Source organism: Nomascus leucogenys, chromosome 8 (assembly GCF_006542625.1).
Source record: "Nomascus leucogenys isolate Asia chromosome 8, Asia_NLE_v1, whole genome shotgun sequence".
Classification (NCBI taxonomy): domain Eukaryota; kingdom Metazoa; phylum Chordata; class Mammalia; order Primates; family Hylobatidae; genus Nomascus; species Nomascus leucogenys.
Genome location: NC_044388.1, coordinates 29369711 through 29391808, shown reverse-complemented (window position 1 = coordinate 29391808; position 22098 = coordinate 29369711). Strand labels below are relative to the sequence as shown.

The 22098-nt window shown below is 35.4% G+C and overlaps 1 protein-coding gene across 1 annotated transcript in view; it reads right to left on the bottom strand.

Annotated features, from left to right (window-relative positions):
- ADAM7 (ADAM metallopeptidase domain 7) overlaps positions 1–22098 on the bottom strand; it is a 61360-nt gene that overhangs the window by 38052 nt on the left and 1210 nt on the right. The window contains exons 2-7 of the mRNA XM_003272881.3: positions 21721–21824; positions 17062–17138; positions 6654–6732; positions 5017–5093; positions 3808–3997; positions 1962–2015 (exon numbers count right to left, since the gene is read on the bottom strand). Coding sequence (XP_003272929.2) covers positions 1962–2015; positions 3808–3997; positions 5017–5093; positions 6654–6732; positions 17062–17138; positions 21721–21824 — 581 coding nt within the window. The remainder of the gene's footprint in view (positions 1–1961; positions 2016–3807; positions 3998–5016; positions 5094–6653; positions 6733–17061; positions 17139–21720; positions 21825–22098) is intronic.

The following is a 22098-nucleotide window of genomic DNA, read 5'->3' as shown; positions in this document are numbered from 1 at the left end:
AAGTATTGTGTACTGTACTTAATTGTATGTGCTATACTTTCATACAACTGGCAATGCAGTAGGTTTGTTTACACCAGCATCACCACAGACACATGAGTGAAGCATTGTGCTGTAATGTTATGATGGCTACGATGTCACTAGGCTATAGGAATTTTTCTGCTTTGTTATCATCAAATGGGACCACTTTCATATATGTGGTCTATTGTTGACCAAAACATTGTTATGTGCTGCGTGACTGTAGGTGTATGTGTGCATGTGTGTATTTTCTTTGAGGCTTTCTGTTGGATTGGTCTTTTTTTTTTAAATTTTCAAATCCATCTATTTCCCTCTACTCTTTTGGAATATTTACATTCTAATTGCTAGGTTCATAATGATTACAATTAAAGTTTTAACACTCATACTTTACTTACCAAGTGTAAAATTGTGACTACCTTTACATTCCTAATCTAAAATTCCATAGAACATTTCAAGTATGGTTTCTTTCTCCCAATGTATTATCCTTGCCTGATATTTTAGTACTCAATTTAAATTTTATAACATTTTGCATTAGCTGTTTGAACTTACTGTTCTAGAAACTGTATCTTCTGTTGTTTAAAATGTATGCTCTGTTTGTGATTTACTCATAGGCAATCTGTCTCTTTCTTACAGTTGATTTTAAAAGATTTTTTCTTTGTCTTTGATATTCAGAAATTTTTCTACAATGTTATCTGATTTGCTTATTCCTTTCCTTCTGGAAAATTCTCAAGAATTGTCTCTCATTTGTCATCTGTCATCCAATCATTCCCATTCACTCTTTATAAACTTTATATTCTGAATTAATGTCTCTTATGTTCTCTTTTACAGTTTCCAACTTTTTATTTCTCTGGAGAAATGGTGGTTTCTCTACATCCTCCATTCTCCAGTTCACTAATTCTTTCTTCACATGTGTCTAATCTTCTGTTTAATTTTTTCAAGGGTATATACGTTTTCCTTTTATAAATGTTAAAACAGGTAGCTTTTCAAGTATGCCTGCTGTTTTGTCCAGTCTTTTCTAGTTATTTCAGTGTCATTTTAATTCATCTTTACATCTTTAATAACTTTAAACATATAATTTAATGTCACAGCATAGTCTGAAATATCATTGGATGATTTACAGTTCCTGGTGAGCTTATTTTCCTTTTTTTTAAGTTGATTGACTCTTCCTCATGTGGTTCATTTTATCTTGGATTGTTGAAGAGTCACTTTGGGGCATTTTTGACTTGACTTCCAGCAGTTTAGCAGTTCTCTAATAAGTTTTTATATTAAAAAATTTGCTTGGCAATGCTGCATCTGAAGAAATATGTAATATCATGTCACACATCTGTGCATAACACAAACAGGAGATTTGTTTTCCCATGTGTAACATTTTACCTGCTCATGGCTACAGGCAGAGAGAAAATTTCCCTTATCTCTTGCAGTTTCTGTGGAGCATTTCTAGTTTCCTTTTCTGAGATGGGCAGCCCTTTATGGCTCTGAGACTGATGCAGAGGTCTCATTTCCAAATTTCAGTATTTTGCATCTCAGGGGTTTACATTCAATTACATTACAATTGCCTCTTTTTGTATTCTATACAGGGGGGTCACCAAGCCTTTAAATTTTACTCACTGTTTGAAAGAGATTTTCTTCTTCATTTTTAGTACTTGGAGATTTTCCACTTTTTCTTTTGAGCTTAACAATAGGTTGTTAAAATATTTTCAACTTTTTGTATGTTATTCAGCATTTCCATATGTTCTTAATGGGGAGGGGTGTTCTATTTTGGGTCAGTCTGCTATTGTGGCAACGGACCCCATAATCTCTTATGTATGTCTGTTTTGGGAAGCTAAAAATAGGACTTTGAGCCTAGAATAGAACTCTGATTAGAATACCTTTTTCTCTATGCTAGAATGATAACTACAAGTTCCACAAGGAAGAATAAAGAGAGAAATGTTCTATTGAAAACTTACCACAGTATCATCAGCAACAATGAACAATTCAACATACTTTTCATCATGGATTTCCTGTAAATTTAGGGAAAATTCAGTTGAAGTATAGTTAACACTTTTTATCTTAACCCTTTAAGTTGGAAAAAAAATCCTAGTATTTTCAAGGTAAGAAATGTTGATATTGATACAAAGTGGGGAGGCATATGAATATATAAAAATTATACGTATTTATCTAAATGAGATCTATATGATTAAACATGGGGTCCTATACATCGGATTTTAGTATTTTCTATTTGTTCTTTTTTCTTTTCTTTTTTTAAGTTTAATTTTTTAATTTCCAGGGTACATGTGCAGGATGTGTGGGTTTGTTACACGGGTAAGCACGTGCCATGGTGGTTTGCTGCACCTATCAACCCATCACCTAGGTATTAAGCCCAGCATGAATTAGCTCTTTTTCCTAATGCTTTGTTTAGGCTTTCAGGTCAAATAAGAGTTGTAAATAATCATAAACCCATACTTTAACATTCAGTTTTTTTTTTTTTTTCATTTACTGAGTAAGTGCTTCATTAGTAAGCTCACGTGAAAAACATCCATCTGTAACTGAGAGTTAAAACATAGGATGGACAAACAGGACTGACTGCATTTCTTGTACTCCTTCCCCTGCCTCCCAACTTTCTAATTTTCAGTAGTCTCAATTCCAAGCAAACATGTATAAATTTTGCTAATCATAGATCTTTTATTTTTTGATTTATTTTTATTTATTTTTGTTTTGAGACAGGGTCTCACTCTGTCACCCAGAGTGGAATGCAGTGGTGCAATCTTGCCTCACTGCAACCTTCCACTTCCTGGGTTCGAGGAATTCTTCTGCCTCAGCCTCCCAGGTAGCTGGGATTACAGGCGCACGCCACTACTGCCTGGCCAAATTTTGTATTTTTACTAGAGACGGGGTTTCACCATGTTGGTCAGGCTGGTCTCGAATTCTGACCTGAGATGATTGGCCCGCCTCAGCCTCCCAAAGTGCTGGAATTACAGGTATGAGCCACCATGCCTGGCCAATCTTTTATGTCTATAAAACACCAATACCAGGACATTCTTCTAAGTATTCAGCTTTCAGTGTGCGTGCGCTGAGGTATGTACATATTCTCTGAGGACAAACCAGAGGTAAATTGTTCAAAGATTTGGCTAAATCTTTTTCTGTGGACTAAGTAATCATTTATTTGTTGATTTATTCAATCAGGAAACATCCATTAGGCATACAGTATGTGTGAGACACTATACAAATCATGGACATATGAAGAAGGAAAACAACCATGTAGCTTACAGGCTAACATCCACTGGGAATTTAAGGATATATGGATTAGTTGTATAGAAAAGCCTAAAGCTCCAAGGACTACTTTTATACAACCATCCCACCAAAAACTGAAGTTGTTTTATCCTTAATCATCCTTAACCATTAAAACATTTGAATGATGAAAAGGGGAGAACATAGCTTGTCATCAATAACTGCAAAAAAAAAAATGGCAGGGAAGACAAGGAAGGACACTATCTCTAGATTAGGTTTTAGGACATTGAAAATTCATTATTTCCAACTACTCATAGCCCCAGTGTTATCAATCTATACATAGAATTATAGAACCATCCTTTCTTGAAACTGATGAAACAAACTGAGATTTACTCTATGAAATAAACACTTTTTACATAGATAAGAAAAACAAAAGTTTTCCAATTTCAAATATCAGACGAAGTGCCAGACTCAAAGTGGCACATATATTTCACTAGCTGGACTCATACTTTCTCCCTAGACATCATCAAGAAAATAAAAGGCGTTTCATTTGGGGTAAAGATAACTTAATAATAAAGTACTCACTTTCATTTTGGAGTCTTCTTCAGATTCATTATCCCCTGAAACAGTTTTTCTGGTAAAATTAAGCTCTGTACAGGAATAATTGGCAACATACGGCACCCTCAGGTTATATCTGAACACCAAATGTTCTCCCTCATCTGAGTATTTCACTGGTTCAATGAGGTATCTTTGGTCACTTATTCTGAAGAATCCCCTGTAGAAATTGGGAACACAATGTGTATTCAAGGTCTATAATTACTCTATTTCATTGTATTGACTTTGTCTTTTCAAGAAAGAGAAACCACAAAGCCAGTGCTTCATGAACATGTAGGAGGGTGCTTTCAGTGGTAAGGAAATGTGATGATACGTGGCCTTTGAAGCAATACTTTTTTCTAAGAGTCAACTTACTAGATTTTCACAAGTTTCACAGTCCAATATCTGCTTTGAGCACAGGTAGAGTAGCAAGTCCCACTGGTGGTTGTGGACCGCTGTCAAGTCTTAAGAGTTATTGCAAAAATTATGTGAGTTTCTATGTCTATTATGACATGGAATATAAACGAAAGTAAATACATGAAAGTAAAAATACTAATATGTGGTAACTGTCTCATTAAAGGGGTTCTCATTCTTGAAAATACTAAGAACTAGTCAAGTCAATTTCCTGTAATTAAAGACAGAACTTCCTTTTTCTTCTCTTCTTTACCTCTTCACATCATCTTTCTTTGTCCATGAGCCTATGATCTATAGAGAACTATAGGCTTTGCTTCTGCATTTTTACTTTCAAGAGGCTGCAAACACAGGTTGATTTAGTAAAAAGCTAAATGAGTCAAGCCTTATGGCATAATGGGAATTCACAAAACTAGCATTCAAAACACCTGGATTTTGGACTCAATTTTACCACTAGCAAATGGAATATTCAGGAGAAAGTTTCTAATTTCAGTCAGTATCCTGATCTATAAAATGAGAGGCCAGACTGAATGATTTTCAGCCATCTTCCAAATACGAATCCCTTATTCATATACTGCAAAGCTTGTCTTGTTCAGGACTATGCCTTAGACATCTCTTTGTCAAAACGTAAATCATAGGCTACAGCTGACACTGCTAAAAATGCACAGCAGCTTTTTTCTCATTAATTTTTCTATATACTGGGAGTGATAAAACAAAATCAACAAAGTTAATTTCTTTGAAAATCCATAGGAAAAGTCATAAAGGAAAAAGAAAGACATTCTGCATTACCTTAGACCATTACACGTACTGATACTGGCAGCTGAATCATATTCATGTACTATGGATCCTTGGTAAAAACAGTGATCCTAAAATAGAAGAAGACTCTATTACTATATGTATAAATATTGATTTTATATAGATACTAATATCTAAATATTTTCTGTTCAGAATGTATCAATGTTTTATTTTGACAAATTACATTGATATTTGTTCTGCATTCATTCACTAAATTCTTTCATTTGGAAATATTTGAGCCTGCTTCAGAGACATTTTACCTTAATTATGTGATTATTGTGTGTAAAGCAAAGTATAGATTCTTCCTCTACAAATTTAATAGTCTGTTAATGATAACAGTAGTTTTAGAATTGTGACCTTTTCCTTAGAAATATTACTTTTTAATCCACCTTAAAATTTTTATGAAACTAGCCTTTCTCTCTGGCCTCTCTGTTTCAATCTAGTTGGTGTCTTTATTACTCCCTACTTGATGCTCTGCCCATGGTAGTCCAATCAGGTAATTATTTTTCCCATCATTGCCATGTGTTAAAATCCTCCCTATGGATGACACTTCCTATGGTCTTCCAGGGACCTCACACCCTCACAAAAAACCCACCCCCCGCATAAAAGAATGTTACCCAGTTTTCCTCTCGTCCTATTTTGAAGATTGCATAAAGACTTAGCTCTCATAGAAGTTGACATCTGCTGCTGGGCGCGGTAGATTACGCCTGTCATCTTAGCACTTTGGGAGGTCAAGGCGGGTGGATCACAAGGTCAAGAGATCGAGAACTTCCTGGACAACATGGTGAAACCCCGCCTCTACTAAAAATACAAAAATTAGCCGGGCATGGTGGCGTGCGCCTGTAGTCACAGCTACTTGGATGGCTGAGGCAGGAGAATCGCTTGAACCTGGGAGGCAGAGGTTGCAGTGAGCTGAGATTGCGCCACTGCGCTCTAGCCTGGCAACAGAGCGAGACTCTGTTTCAAAACAAAACAAAACGAAAAAAAGTTGACAATTGCTTAAAATGGAGGAAATACTTTTTTAAATGTATAGGTTTGGTAAAAGTAATGTTCTTGGTAGAAGGTTACAGAGGACATGTTTTGGAAAAAAGCAATGGGGATGTAAAAATAAAATCTGTGTCTAGATTTTATTAAAATTAATGGTATAATAATAAGAAGAAATGAACAAAAATTCATGTGAGGATTGAAGAAAAGACCTCAACATTGGTGCGTCAGAAAAACTGGGCAAGGGGATGAGAATCACATAAGGATCAATTAATGGAGATTTTAAAGTTGTTTCATAGCTTCAGATTTTATCCGTTTAGCTTGATCACAGCCTCATAAGGTGCCTTATATTTTTGGTGTCCTGCTTTACCCTCTCCCAGACTTAACACCATATTGAGTGTATAGAAATCAGTTTAGGAAAAGCAAAGATATATTAGCAGTCATTGATTTGCTTATTATGCAGTAAGAGGTTAGGGTCCACACAATCGTATTTTTATACTATAATTTTTCAGTGAGAGTAATCAATTCAGAACTTATTTCTGATGTAGTACTTTCTGGAGCAGCTTGTACAGCTAGAACAGGGTTTCAAAATCACATCAGGAAATACTACTTTTAGAGAAGAGACACAGTAAAGTTCCATAAGTTACCATGATCTGAGGATGCCTGGTGAACGCTTCTCCTTTCATGGAGTAGAATGTTTCACTGTAATTTGAGCCCAGGAACTCCCTGAAAAAGAGGGCAGACAGGTGGTGAGATTTGTTCATTCTAAACACCTGACAGATAAAACCTATAATGTGATGGAGAAGTGTCCAGTTTGCTTCCAAATCTCAGCAAGATCCTCTTCTGCTAGAAATAGTAAAGCAAAATCAAGCCCGCTCATATGAAGAGCCTTTCTACCTAAATATCATGGTTCATAAAGACTGTAGAGAAGCTAGAAAATAGATTCTGGCGGTTTTAGCAAAGCAGTATTTTTAAAATAGCTTGGAGAAAATGTTATCTAAACAAAAATCGGAGACCAAAATTAATGCAAAAAACATGCATTAATATATGTGATGAATATGTCTTATATTCATCACATCATTAGATATATGTGGTGAATATGTCTTAATATATAGTAACCTAACAGCTACATATTTAGATAAAAGCCATATGTATTAATTATAATAAATTCACACTACCCATGCTGTATTTGGAATTGAGCCCAATCTCTCTCCCCCATGGCAAGACCCTACCATTGCAGTGGTCTCTATATCTATAGTGATGGGCCTGAATAAAGCCTGCCTTATGGTGCTTTAACAACTGTCACTGAATAATTTTTTTCTTGAACGTCTTTTTGGACTACCCATGGCCACTTCTTGATCCCAACCTGAACATAAGAAACTTCTAGAAATTCTTCAAAACTCAGTGCAAAACACACATCCTGACTCCATCAAGCAGATTTTGAAATCCCTTCCTAAGGTGTATTTCACACTTCCAAAGATGTTCATTTTCATCTTTGCTACATAATAAAAATGTAGCAAACCTTTTCTGTACAGGTGAAGACAATAAGCATTCTAGGCTACATGGGCCGTATATGTGGCTGCTATTACATGTTCTTTGTTTCATTTTTTGTTACTGTTGCTGCTGTTTTTACTCCAAATATTCCAAATTTTGAACATTACTCTTAGATTAAGGGGTATACATTAGTAGAAACATGCCCAATTTGGTGTACCAATTATCATTTGTTCACCCCTGATGTATTTCATGTCAGTCTTCAAAGGTTACCTGTGAACTACCATAGGAAAGGGACTTTTCATTTTTATTTATTTGTGTCTCACAGTTTTTAAGATAGTATTTGGAATATTAGGAGTGGTCAAAAAAATAAATGGTGAACTAATGTTTAAAATGAACTAAATACAGCATTTCATTCCTGCTATGGCTGAATAAGCTACTACCAGACAAACATTCCATGTATAAAAATAGTTAGTTCTGGATAATATATAGAAAGAAAGTACCTAAAGGATCCAGGTACTGAGCAAAAGCAGGCAGACTCTGAAGGGATGTCAGCATCCTTTGGGAAAGGGAAGGAGGCTCAGGGGAGAAGGGCACAGCATGAGAGGTAAAGAAGGCACAGTATGAGAAACAGGGAAGAAGGCACAGCATAAGATGAAGTTTCCAGTTTTACAGCATTTAGCTTGAGGTCAGGCTGAAGTCTGCCTTATAGAGGATGGATAAAATTCTGCTAGAAAACCACAGTTGTTCTTATTTGAAAAGCCATATAACAGAGTTTGGAGTAATCACAGTAACAGGAATGAACACAGTAATCATGGAAGAAAATGAGAGCAGGGAGAGTCCTCAGTTCTGTAAACAAACTCAGTCTCAAATTCAGAATTTTCCCTGAACTATGACATGTGAAGGATAGATTAAAAGTAGCCATGCTAAGAATAAAACAACTGAACTAAAATTTGATGCCACCCAAAAGACAGAATTTGCAGTTTAAGTCCAACAAAGTTAATCTCCAAATAAAATGAAAATATGAGAACTCTTCAGCAGAATGTAACAGAATTTGGAGTCCATTTCACACAACATTCAGATTGTTCAGTTCATAATTCAAATTTACACAATGAAGAAACATAAAACATTGAACTATTGTCAAGAGAAAAGATGATCAGCAGAGGCTTATCTCAAGTTAATCTAGAAGCTGAAATTACAGATAAGACTTTTAAAGCAGCTACTGTAACTATGCTTAGCAAAGTAAAAGAAAGTTATTTGCAATGCATGCAAAAATGTAGAACCGTGGCAGATAAATGGAATTATATTTTTTAAAAATAAATTGAAAATGTTATAGCTAAAAACTACCTAGATAAAAGTTTTACTTGATATCCTTAAAATAAGAACAAAACTGATAAAAGAGTCGACAAACTCAATGAGAGATCAATAGAAATTATCTAACCTGAAAAAGACACAGAAAAAAAGAGCTTCAGAGCTATGTAGATTACATCAAAAGACTAACATACTGATTAGTGGAGTGCTGGAAAGTGGAGAAAGGGTATCAGAAAAAAAAATGGAAAAGTGGTAGCAAAAAGTGAACCCAGTTTGGAGAAAGACGTGAATTATAATTTCAAGAAGTTCAGCAAACATCAAACAGCATTTATATGAAGAAAGTCACACCTTTGCACATCACTGTCGGATTGCAGAGTATCAGAAATAAAGACAAAATCTCGAAATCAGCAAGAGAAAGACAACACGACACATACTGGGGAACAGAAATTTATACAACTATTAACATTCCATTAGAGACGATGTGAGCCTGAAGAGAGGAGAACATCATCAGTCATCGTCTTTTCTTAAAAAAATACAGAAAATCGGCTGGGCGTGGTGGCTCAGCCTGTAATCCGAGCACTTTGGGAGGCCGAGGCGGGTGGATCACGAGATCAGGAGATGGAGACCATCCTGGCTAACACAGCGAAACCCCGTCTCCACTAAAAATACCAAAAATTAGCTCGGCGTGGTGGCGGGTGCCTGTAGTCCCAGCTACTCGGGAGGCTGAGGCAGGAGAAAGGCGTGAACCCGGAAGGTGGAGCTTACAGAAAATTGGTGAACCCAGAATTTCACACGCAACACAAATCGCCTTCAAGAAGGAAGACAAAATAAAGACTTGCAGATAAAATAAAACTGAAGTGAATTTTTGCCACAGATCTATACTACAAAAATTGGTAAAAGTTCTTTAGTCTGAATGAAATTGTAACACATGAAAAAAACCGAACCTGTAACAAACTGCAAAATACACAAATGATTGGCCCAAAGATACGTTTTAAAAAATCAAACAAATCCAAACATTGGTAATTAAATAACATGCTTTAAAATAATTCATGACTCAAAGAAGAAATCCCAGAAGAAATAAAATATTTTGAAATGAATGATAATAAAAAAATCAAGACTTTTGAGATGTATCTAAATGAAGACTTGAGAGAAATGCTATGACTTCAATATTTTAAATACTTAGAAAATATTACATATTCTATAACCAGAGAAAAATAAACACTCAATAAGAAGAATAAAGAAAATAATACAAACGATAAAAGAGATCAGTAAAATAAATAGACAACCAATTACAATTATTCACAAAGCTGAAGAAAAGATCAAGCCAGGCATGATGGCTCACTCTTGTAATCCTGACACTTTGGGATGCCAAGGCAGGAGAATCGCTTGAGGCCTGGAGTTCGAGGCCAGCCTGGGCAGCAAAGTGAAAACCCATCTTTACAAAAAGGTTTTTAAAAAACTAGCCAGGCATGTTGGCGCATGCCTTTAGTCTCAGCTACTCAGGAAGATGAGGTGGGAGGATGCCTAGAGACTGGGAGGTTGAGGCTGCAATAGCCATGATTACACCACTGCGCTCCAGCCTGGGAAACACAGTAGGACTCTGTCTCAGAAAAAAACAGAAAAAAAAATTAAAAATAAATAAATAAAAGGTCGACAATTTATAGTCCCTTTTAGATTGGTCATATAAGAAGAACCCAAATTACCAATAATAGAAATTTAAAAAGAATTATCACTAAATAAATTATTCCTTTTTTAAAAGTTATAAGATAATATTATGAAACACTTTATGCCAAAAAAGGAGACAACTTAAGTGAAATAGACATTTTTCTTGAAAACTGTAATTTAAAACTGATGCATGATAAAATAGAAACTTTGAATAACCCCTTATCAATAAACTTGAATTGGCTATAAAACCTCTTTCCTACACATACGCACAAATATGCTCAAGGCACATGCAATTTCATTTGTAAATTCTATCAAACACTTTGAAAATAACTTTTTTAAGAAAATATAGGAGAGAATATTTCCCAACTCAGAAGCCCAACATAATCTATCATCAAAATTTGACAAATCTATTGCAAAAACTAAAAACACAGAATAGCCATCAGTAACATAATTTCAAAAACCCTTAATAAGATATTGGCAAATTAAATACAGTAATTTATTATAAAATAATATATAATGTATAATGAACAAAAATCAGTGTACACTGCCATATGGACATTTCAATGGATTCAGACAGAATACTTGCAACAAACTTTTCAAGGAACTTTAATTTGATAAAATATATCAATGACAAATCTACAGGTACTGTCATATTAATCATTTAATACTGAACACTTTCCCTCTAAGATCAGGAAAAGTGTAAGGCTGCCCTCACTCCTTCTGGTAAAATTGTAATGAAGGTCCTAGCCATTGTCATAAAATAAAGTATAAAAATAAAAGAAATGATAATCAGAGAGGAAGACAAAACTATCAGTATTTTCAGAGGACAAGATGGTAAATTTCCTAGAAGATTTCTAAGTACTCTACAAAACAGTCAATAAATTCATTTACTAATGCTTCTCAACCCCAAAGCCTAAATAAAATAATCCATTTTGCTTTTATATTGTAGACACAAATCATAGAAAAATAAAATAATAAAAACAATTCAGCTTATATAACCACCACAAATAGTAAATATCAAGAAATAAATTTAGCAAGACAGGTGAGAGCTCCACGTTGAAAACTTTAAAAGATGTTGATAGGCCGGGCGCGGTGGCTCACGCTTGTAATCCCAGCACTTTGGGAGGCTGAGGCGGGTGGATCACGAGGTCAGGAGATAGAGACCACGGTGAAACCCCGTCTCTACTAAAAATACAAAAAAAATTAGCCAGGCGTGGTGGCGGGCGCCTGTAGTCCCAGCTACTCGGAGAGGCTGAGGCAGGAGAATGGCGTGAACCCGGGAGGCGGAGCTTGCAGTGAGCCGAGACTGCGCCACTGCACTCCAGCCTGGGCAACAGAGCAAGACTCCGTCTCAAAAAAAAAAAAGATATTGATAAACTTTAAAGAAGATGAGTTATAACGTGAATACTCAACACTATTGAGATGTTAGTTCTTTCCAAACTTATCTATAGGTTCAGTCAGTTAAAATGAAATTCAATAAAATTCCAGCAGGTCTTTTAATAGAAATTGCCAGGGTGGTTCTAAATTTTATATAGAAATGCAAAGGACCTAGAATAAATAAACAATTCTGATTAGAAGAGTTACATATTGTGCCTTTAAGTTATACTAAAAAGCTGCAGTAATCAAGGCAGTTTGGCCATGGCTTACAGACTGTAAATAGATGAATAAGATAGAATAGAGAGCCAAGAAATAGTCATTTGATTTTGGCCAAAGGTGCCAAAGTAATCCAATAGCACCAGAAAGACAATTCATCAAAATGGACTGGAATAATTGCCTATAATTGCCTATAAATATGGAAAAACAAGAATATTGACTTCTCCAGCAAATCTCTCACACACACACACACACACACTCACACGCATATGCACATACACAAATTTAAGGTCATAACAGACCAAAACTAAAAGCTAAAACTATGAAGAGCTTAGAAGCAAACATACAATATATTTGTGATTTGCAGTTAGGTAATTTTTCTTAGGTCCTAGAAAATGATGACCATAAAGAAATTGATAAATTAAAATTTATTTAAAATTATAAATTTTTACTTCTTAAAAGACACAATTTTAAAAAATGAATTAAAAGGTCACAGACAGGAACAAACATAACAAGAACTATATTTGACTAAGGGCTGGTCTCCAAATTATACAGTGGCTCATGCCTGTAATCCTATCACTGTGGGAGGCCAAGGCGGGTGGATTGCCTGAGCTCAGGAGTTCAAGACCAGCCTGGCCAACATGGTGAAACCCCATCTCTACTAAAATACAAAAAATTTGCCAGTCATGGTGGCGGATGCCTGTAGTCCCAGCTACTGGGGAGGCTGAGGCACGAGAATCAATTGAGCCCAGGAGGCAGAGGTTGCAGTGAGCCAAGATCGCGCCACTCTACTCCAGCCTAGATGACAGAGTGAGGAAAAAAAAAATCTCCTCGAACTCAATAATAACAGGACAAATAACCTAATAAAAATGGGTAAATATTTAAAGATTAAAAAGATATACAAATGATCAAATAAGCACATGAAAAAATTTTCAACAGGAAACATAACATTTAATAAAAATTAAATATTGCAACTAGTATAGCTAAAATTTTTTAAAGTGACAATATAAAATGATGAAGAATACATACAGCAGCTAGTATTCTCATACATTGCTGGTAGTTATTAAAATTTGACAAACACCTCGGAAAAGAATCTGTCAGATTTCTATAAATCTAAACGTATACATATCCTGTGACTCAGGAATATCACTCCTTGGTGTTCACCAAAGAGAAATGAAAACATATGTTTATAAAAAGGCTGTGCATGAATGCTCATAGAAGCTTTACTAATGATAGCCAAACACTGAAAACAGCCCACATGTCTATCAATAGGAGAATGGATGAACGAACTGCAGTGTATTTATTCAACAGAATACTGCAAGAAAATAAAGAAAGCAAACTTCTGATAAATGCAGCAGCATGAATGAATCTCGATATCAGTATGCTAAATTTTAAAAGTCTTACACAAAAGAGTACGTGTAGTGTGATTCTTGTGTTGAAAATTTCCAGAATGGACAAATGTAATCTATGGCAAAAAAAAAACAAAACAAAACTTCCCATGACAGATTTTGAGAGGAGATGACTCAGGAGAAGCATGAAGAGCATTTGCCAGAGCTCAATGGATGGACCCAGCAATTCCACTTGTGGGTGTTTACGTAAAAGATTTGGAATCACTGTGTGGAAAAGATGTCTCCTCCCCCATGTTCATTGCAACACTATTCACAATAGCCAAATTATGGAATCAACCTAGGTGTCCATCAACAGATGAATAGATAAAGAGAATATGGTAAAGATACACAATGGAATAATGTTTGGCCTTAAAATAGAGGAAAATTCTGTCATTTATGACAACATGTGTGGAATTGGAGAGCATTACGCCAAGTGAAAAAAGCCAGGCACAGGAAGACAAATACTGCATAATCTCATTTATATGTGGAATCTAGAAAAATTGAACTCATAGAAGCAGAGAGTAAAATGGTGGTTACCAGTGACTGGAGCTGTAGGAAAAATGTGGAGATGATGGTCAAAGGGTAGGTACAAAGCCCAAGTTACATGGGATGAGTAAGTTAGTTTGTGTTTTATTGGGATCTATTTTTTTTTTTTTGTTAGGCAGTCAACACTTATTGATCCAGGCAATGTGCTCTACGTACGTTATCTAGGTGCAATACATTCATTATGCTATTGAATCCAAACAACCAAATTATCCACATTTTGTAAGTTAGGAAACTGAGAACCAAGGAGGTTAATTAAGTAAATGATCCAAGATTCTAAATAAACAGTCTGCTACCAATGCTCTTTTCCATTTCTCCTTGTGCCATAAGTTTCTCTGACAAGGGTTGTCTGAGGATAATGAAAGCTTATTAAATATTATGAACACAGTGCTGATAGAATTGAATGATACCACTCCTTTCTCTAGGCCTTTTAGTTGCACAGCATGTTGAATTTACTTAATAATAGTGACAGTAAATACTCTTAGACAGTACATTTCAAGTGTTTGCACCACAAAAAAAAAATAAGTAGTTGAGGTGATAGATATGTTAATTAGCTTGATTGAATTATTTCACATTGTATTCATGAATCATAACATCACTTTGGCCCCATAAATATATACAATCATAGTTTGTCAAATTACAATAAGTGAATACATGCATGTGTACATACATACATACATACATAAACTTCAACAAATATGTAGATGCACATTTAAAATTTGTGCATTTCGTTTTATGAAAATGTTACACAAAGAAAAAATTAATTCTAAACATATATTAGGCTGGGTGCAGTGGTGCATGCCTGTAATCCTAGCACTTTGGGAGGCCAAGGCAGGAGGATTGCTTGAACCTAAGAGTTTCAGACCAGCCTGGATAACATGGTGAAATACCATCTCTGCAAACAATACAATTAGCTGGGTGTGGTGGCATGTGCCTGTAGTTCCAGCTACTTGAGAGGCCGAGGTGGGAGGATCACCTGAGCCCAGGAGGTTGAGATCAAGGCTACAGTGAGCCATAATTGTGCCACTGCACTCTAGCCTGGGTGACAGAGTGAGGTTGTGTCTTAAAACAAACAAAAACAAATACTAAACTCTAATGCTAAGCTTGTTCATGTATTGAGGGGAAAGTAAACTGATGTCTGCAATATAATTTAAAATGCATAAAAATAACATGGAGGATGAATGGATTGATGGATGAATGGATTGATAAGAAAGATGATATAAAACAGAAATAGTAAAATATTAGTGAATATGTGTATGTATGTGCATCTTAATGGGTCTATGGGTATATGTATATGTTAGTGGGTATATGGATTTTTTCAATTTGCTCTGTGTGTTAAAATTATATCATAGTAAACTTCTTGGGAACATTAACTAGATGCAACAGGTAAATAGAATATAATTATTTTGTGTTTGTTTTGAAATAGCATATATAAAATGTATAATAAACTGCTTGGTTGTATAGTAGATTCTAAATTAATATTTCTGGTGACTTATGTGCACATACAAATAAAACTCTTCATCTATTAATAGATTTATTATAGCGAACAGAAAATTGACCCAATCAATGTTTCCACAGAATGAATATGCAATCTGATTTAACACTGTTGTCCTAGAAAGATTCATCACTATTTCTCAACATGAGTTTATAAAATAAGTATTTATTGTTATTAAAACCAAGCTGAATGAAACTTAGAGGGGAAATGTTGAAAAGTGTGGTCATGGAAAGAAAGACAAATAGAAATCTAAATTAATAAGATCAGTTTCTGTTTGTTACTGTATTACGAAAACATCCAATCACATAATATTCACAGATTTAGAGGCTCTGTGATATGCACTAAATTCATTTACTTTTTAGAACTAAGGGAATGAGGCAGTGTTGCCTATTACAGATGTTGAAATTAGATTAAACTGCTTTCTGTGTGTACAATTCAATAACATGACACTCCAGGCTGATTAGCAGAATTAAGCAATGGCTAATACAATGAAATTAACTCAGAGGCCTAGGCAGCCTGGGGTAATTGTGAAAGTAACTTGGAACTCTTCAGTCAGACCATCTGCATCATCATGTGCTTATGAGTATTGTGACCCTGGACAAGTTATCCTTTCAGTGCACCTATAATTCTTCCTTAGCAAAGTGTAAATTAAACAATATCTGTCTCATATACATTTTTCAGGAATTAAAAAATAACGGAGAGAGAAATCTCTCAATAAATGTTTGCTTCTTTCATGCTGAGAAGGTGAAAATATGCAGAGTCTAAATGTATTATCAATATGGTTATGGGATTATGTTTATTATTCAGTACATTTGTCCGGTGACGGATTCAGAATAGAGGGAGGGTTTGGGGTTGCGTGTGTGTGTGTGTGTGTGTGTGTGTGTGTGTGTTTTGTTATTTACTTTTAGCTAATAGACCAAAGTCTCAATTCCCCAGTAGTGTCACTCTTTCTTTCTGCTTAGCATTTGACAGCTCCTCACCCTTTTAATATTTGGGGATCTGAGACAGAGCTATTATGTGTAGAAATGGCCCAGTGGAAAAACAATGAAACTTAAACAGCAGGAACAATAGACATTCTTTTGAAGAAAGCCAATGAAGAAAGTTATAGGCATTGCAATTACAGTATTTGGTTACACAAGATGTCTTGACGAAGCAAATGCTCTACAGTTCTTAGTTTACTCTGCAATGGAACTTGGTTTGATATCTAGTTTACACAACTTAGAAGTCATTTTAAAAACCATGTTTTTCAAATCTCTTTTCTTCCACTGATTCCCAACACAGTAATGTATTAACCCTGTTCTTAGAGTGACTATATGGAACTCAAAAAAACTCCAAATATTCAAAGTATGGAGTTATTTAGGAATGGGAGAACAGTGGCATCTATGATTGTCTTTAAGCTTTTGAGATGTGATTGGTTTACACATGAAGAGCTTTTATTGAAGAGGAAAAATTCAGATTACATACAAATAACAATTACTTGAGGAATCCACTTCACTGGCAGTTTTTACGAAAATTGGCTTACCATAATTACTAAAATCTGTAAGGTACTGGGATCACAATAGAACTTACCTGGATCTTAGAAGATGAAGGACTAAAGTTTTTCTATTTAGTTTTATTTCATACAACAATTCTTCTTCATACGTTTTCTAAAAAAGAAGAGGCATCACATGACTTCAACGTGGGCTCATTTAGTGTGTGCTAGAGCAAGTAGTGCTTTGGGTGAACGTTCCCTATCTCCAATCCACCCAGCAGTCCTTTCAGCCAAAACGCAAAATACTGATAAAGATGAATTGAAAGAGAACTAATATTAGAAGGAAGATTTTACAAACCTCATTCTAGTTATATTTTAGAACTAGATTTCTTCTAGTTATATTAGAATAAAACATATAGTTATTATTTTATATTATAGTTATATTATTAGTTATATTTATATTATAGCTATTTATATTATAACATAGCATGTTATAATATAGTTTAGTATAATTAATATAATATAGCATATTATATATAGTTTCTAGTTATACGATAAAATGGAAAATGCAGATTCTCTCCTCATCCAAGGATACACCATTTACCATATGTCCATGTAGCAGCCCTATACACAGATATCCTGTTCACGCATTTTTAAAACAATTTGTATACATACTGTTTTTTCATCTACTTTCCATTCAATTATAAATCATGACTATTTCCTATTTTAATACATTTTTTATAGTATGTGTCTTTAGGCAGCTAAGCACAATGTCAGTGAAACTTCATTTATTTAATCTATATTTACTATGAGAAATTTGGTTTGGAGTATTCCCTGTAGTTGGACAGAGCTGCATTTTCAATGACATGAAAAATATTGTAAAGCTTTTGATAAATATTGCCAAACTATCATGAAGACAGGAAGTGGACATATTTAGAACCTCACCATCAACTTATAGCAGTCTCTGTTTCCTTACCTTCCTACCAATAATCGATATTATGATTAATACAAATATTTCAAACAATGAAATGATAACTTATTGTGATAAATTGTTTTCCTGGATGATCATTCACATCAATATTTTTCCTTTATTTATTGAGTTATTTGTAGTTTTCATATGGATTCTGATTCATGTCCTTTCACCAGTTTCTTTTGTGGTATTTTATTTCTTCATGCTTCATAAAAATTCTCTATAATTTAAGATTCACAGTTGTTGGTCATACATGTTGCACATTACTTTGAGATGACTGTTCATTCATTTATTCAATGACTACTATTTCAGGCACAGAGATAATATGGAAAGTACAATGGTGTAGATGGTGTAGGTCTCTGCCCTCATGGAAGCCCCTGCTTGGCAGAGAAAAACACTGGATAACCAAGCACACATAGTGGAGTGTAATGAGCATCATAATTGGAGAAATGCAAGGATGTTCCGGGGATATTACAAGGAGAAGTCGGGGCAGGGAACAGCATATGCCAAGGCCCTGAGCCAGGAAGGAACATGACACATTTGAAGAACAGAGAGAGGTTCAATATTACTGGAAAATCAGGTGTAAGTTGAATAGAAATGAAATGACAAAGTGGGAAGGAGTAAATCATGTTTAATCTAGTAAGTCAAAGATTTGGGCTTTATCCTAAGAACAAAGAGAAGCTAAATATCTAGGCAGAAACATGCCATAGCAAGCATGGTGTTTTAGTACTTTACTTATTATAGATAATGGATTAGCAAAACTCAGTACTATAGCCAGGAAAACCATTTAAGGCTGTCGATGAATGCAGATGATTTGAGCAGAGGAGTAAGGAGTAGATAACTTTAAAACACATTTACATGCTAGAATCTACAAGGCTCAGTGATAGATGGAGTAAGAGAGAGTAGTCAAGACTAAGCCCAGATTTCTGATTTGTTTAACTTGTAGAGCTGTGCTACTATAGCAAGGAGGATCTGAAGAGGGGCAGCTATGAGGTTGGAAAGGAGAGTTTTGTATTTGTTCAATGTTAAGTGTGCATTAGTTAAGGCTGTTTTGACTGTAAGTTGAACAATAAAATTAACGGCTTTATCATAAAGACACAGAATCCCCATGTGGGAAGCCAAGAAACTAGGTTACGTACTTAATCAGATAGAAAGGATTTGGTCACGTTTTGCAACATGATGAGTTGTATGTGTAGAGGTGTGTATGTGTGTGTGTCTGCGTGTATGTGTACATGCATGTATGGGTGTAATGGTGGCCATGGAACTTTTTTGGAAATTCAAATATGGATTTCATATTAACAAATATTAAAAGATTATTGTTAATATTGTCAATATTGTTAATATGATATCTTAAATTGTATCAATATTGTTTTTAATAAGAGAATTTGGTTTTTAATTTTTATTTTGGAATCATTTTACATTTACAGAAAAGTTGGAAAGATAGTACAGAGTTTCCACATACTCTACTCAGGTTTCCCTGTTTATTAGCATCTGACATTACTATAGTCTATTTGTCACAATGAATGAGCCCAGATGCATAAACTATTATTAATTCAAGTTTATAGTTATTCAGGTTTTGTTAGTTTTTCCCTGATGTACTTCAACTCTTTCAGGATCTGATCCCAGATCCCACACTACATTTAGTTGTCATGTCTCCTTAGCCTCCTCAAGTCTCACAGTTTCTCAGGGTTTTTTGTTTTTTTTTTTATGATCTGGACCTTTATGGGGAGTATCTGTCAAGCATTTTGTAGGATGTCTTACAATTTGTTTTTGTTCTGATGTTTTTCTCACGCTTAGACTGATGTTATGGATTTTGAGGTGAGAACCACAATAGAAAATGCCATTTTATTACACCCTACTAGCCACAGGACTTAGCAAGTGTTAAACTTGATCACGTGGCTGAGGTGGTGTTTTCATCTTTCTCTCTGTAAAATTACTCTTTCCCCTCTTCAATATTGTACTCCCTGGAAGGAAGTCACAACCTACAGCCCACACTTAATGGGTGGGGATTTAGGTTCCACTTCCTGGAGAGGACATCATCTACATAAATTATTTGATTCCTCTCCCAGGAGAATTGTCCATTTTTTCCATTTATTTATTTATTATATATAAGTTATTCAGTCATTTATTTATATCAGTATGGGCTCATGATATTTATTTATACTTCATGTCGTAATACAAAACTGTTATTTATTTTGTTCTTCACATTATCCCAGCTTTGGCCATCGGGAGCTCTTTCTGTTGGCTTCTGAATTCTTTTGACAAGACCCCTTCAATGTGGTTTGAATTTTGTTTTGTCTGTTTGAGCATATTCTGGTACTACAAGAAGCTTTAGGTTCATTGTTTATATTTCTTGCCCTTATCCAAGCTTATCTGGCATATTCATAATGATTTTTTTATTTTATTTTATTTTATTTTTATTTTTTGAGAGAGTCTTGCTCTGTTGCCCAGGCTGGAGCACAGTGGCATGATCTCGGCTCACTGCAACCTCTGCCTCCTGGGTTCAGGCGATTCTGTCACCTCAGCCTCCGGAGTAGCTGAGATTACAGGTGCACACCACCATGCCTGTCTAATTTTTTTATTTTTAGTAGAGATGGGGTTTCACCATGTTGGCCAGGCTGGTCTTGAACTCCTGGCCTCGAGTGATCTGCCCGCCTCGGCCTCCCAAAGTGCTGGGGTTACAAGCATGAGCCACTGCACCCGGCCATAATGAGATTTTTAACATCAGTCTTGATTAAGTCTTAAGACAGTAGTTGTGAGAAGACCCCACCAGTGTATGCACAATAGGTGGTAGAAAGCTGGTGAAAGTCCCCTTAGCTGAGTACCATTCTTCAGCCAAGACAAAGTCTGAGACAGTGAGAAAAGAGTTGGATATTAAAGAGAATCGTTGACCAAAATAGTTACATATTACTTCCAAAGGGGAGGAGATAGAGAGTTGCTTTTTATTTTAATCATCTCAAGCCGTAGGAAACAGATCTCAATGGGACTGTTTAGAAAACTGAAATGTATCTGATTTATGACTGAGAAACCTAACAAGTGAGAACTTGAAAAACTGGCTGCTCTAATGGTAGACAGAAGAAACTCACTGGGAAGGGTTTGGACTTCCATAGTACGTTTGGGCAAAGTGCCTGTCAATATTCTCCATGAGCCCAGTTAAAACCTAAGGCTTAAAAATCAAGTGCCTAATGATAAATACCTAAGGACATTCATCTAATGTCTTTTATAACAGTGGAAATTGAAAACATCTTAATTTTCAAGCCTCTTCCCTCTTACGTATATTATCGATTTTCTATAATAAGCATTCGTTACTTTTGAAAGTAATATTTCACATGTTTTTATTTAATTTTTAACGTCTGAATAAATACCCTTCTGAGCAACAGACCAAGCAGGCCTTTGAGTTCCTCTGAAAGTTGTACATCTTTGCTGCAGACTCTATAAACAAAAGCCTGCATGCCAGACCTCTGGGAAAGCAACACGCTCAAGATGACATTCGCCAGGCACCGGCTCAGAACAAATGAGGTTGTTATAAGTCAGCCTGAAAAGCTGTTGGTGGAACTCCATAAACTGGAAAATTTAGAATGGTATCCCCTAAACCCAAGCTTTACTCTTTTCTGTTTTCTAACCCATTGAGGGGTTGCTTATTCCCAAGCACATGCTGTATGCCGAATGGGAGTCCTTAGAAAAATTGAAACTCCTCTCTCCCTATTTGCTGCTGGTTGGAGCTAGAGACAACTGTCTACATGCCTGTGAAAACAACAAATGTTATTTACTAAATCAAAACCTGTACCAGTATATCATCATCATGGGTGTGTCCAGTATCTCGCTTCTGTATCAGAGGAAGCTTTTTAGGATGAACCAGTTGTTGACCCTCTACTCCAAGGATGAACTTTTCTACAAGGAAACATAAGGGGAAGAATCCGTCTGACATTAACATTCGTCTACAGCGGCTGAAAAACGGAATTGTTCTAATACAGTTCATTTGCCCCCAGTTAGCAGCCATGGACAGCAACACTGAAATGTTATTCCCACTTTACTGGCAAGGAAATTGACACTGATATTTACAAATCAGGAGAATATAAGGAGACTTGGAAAGGAGCCAAAGAAATCAGTGTCCCTCCATTTCCTCCATATTTTCGCCATGTTCTGCAGCTGTAATTTTACTTAC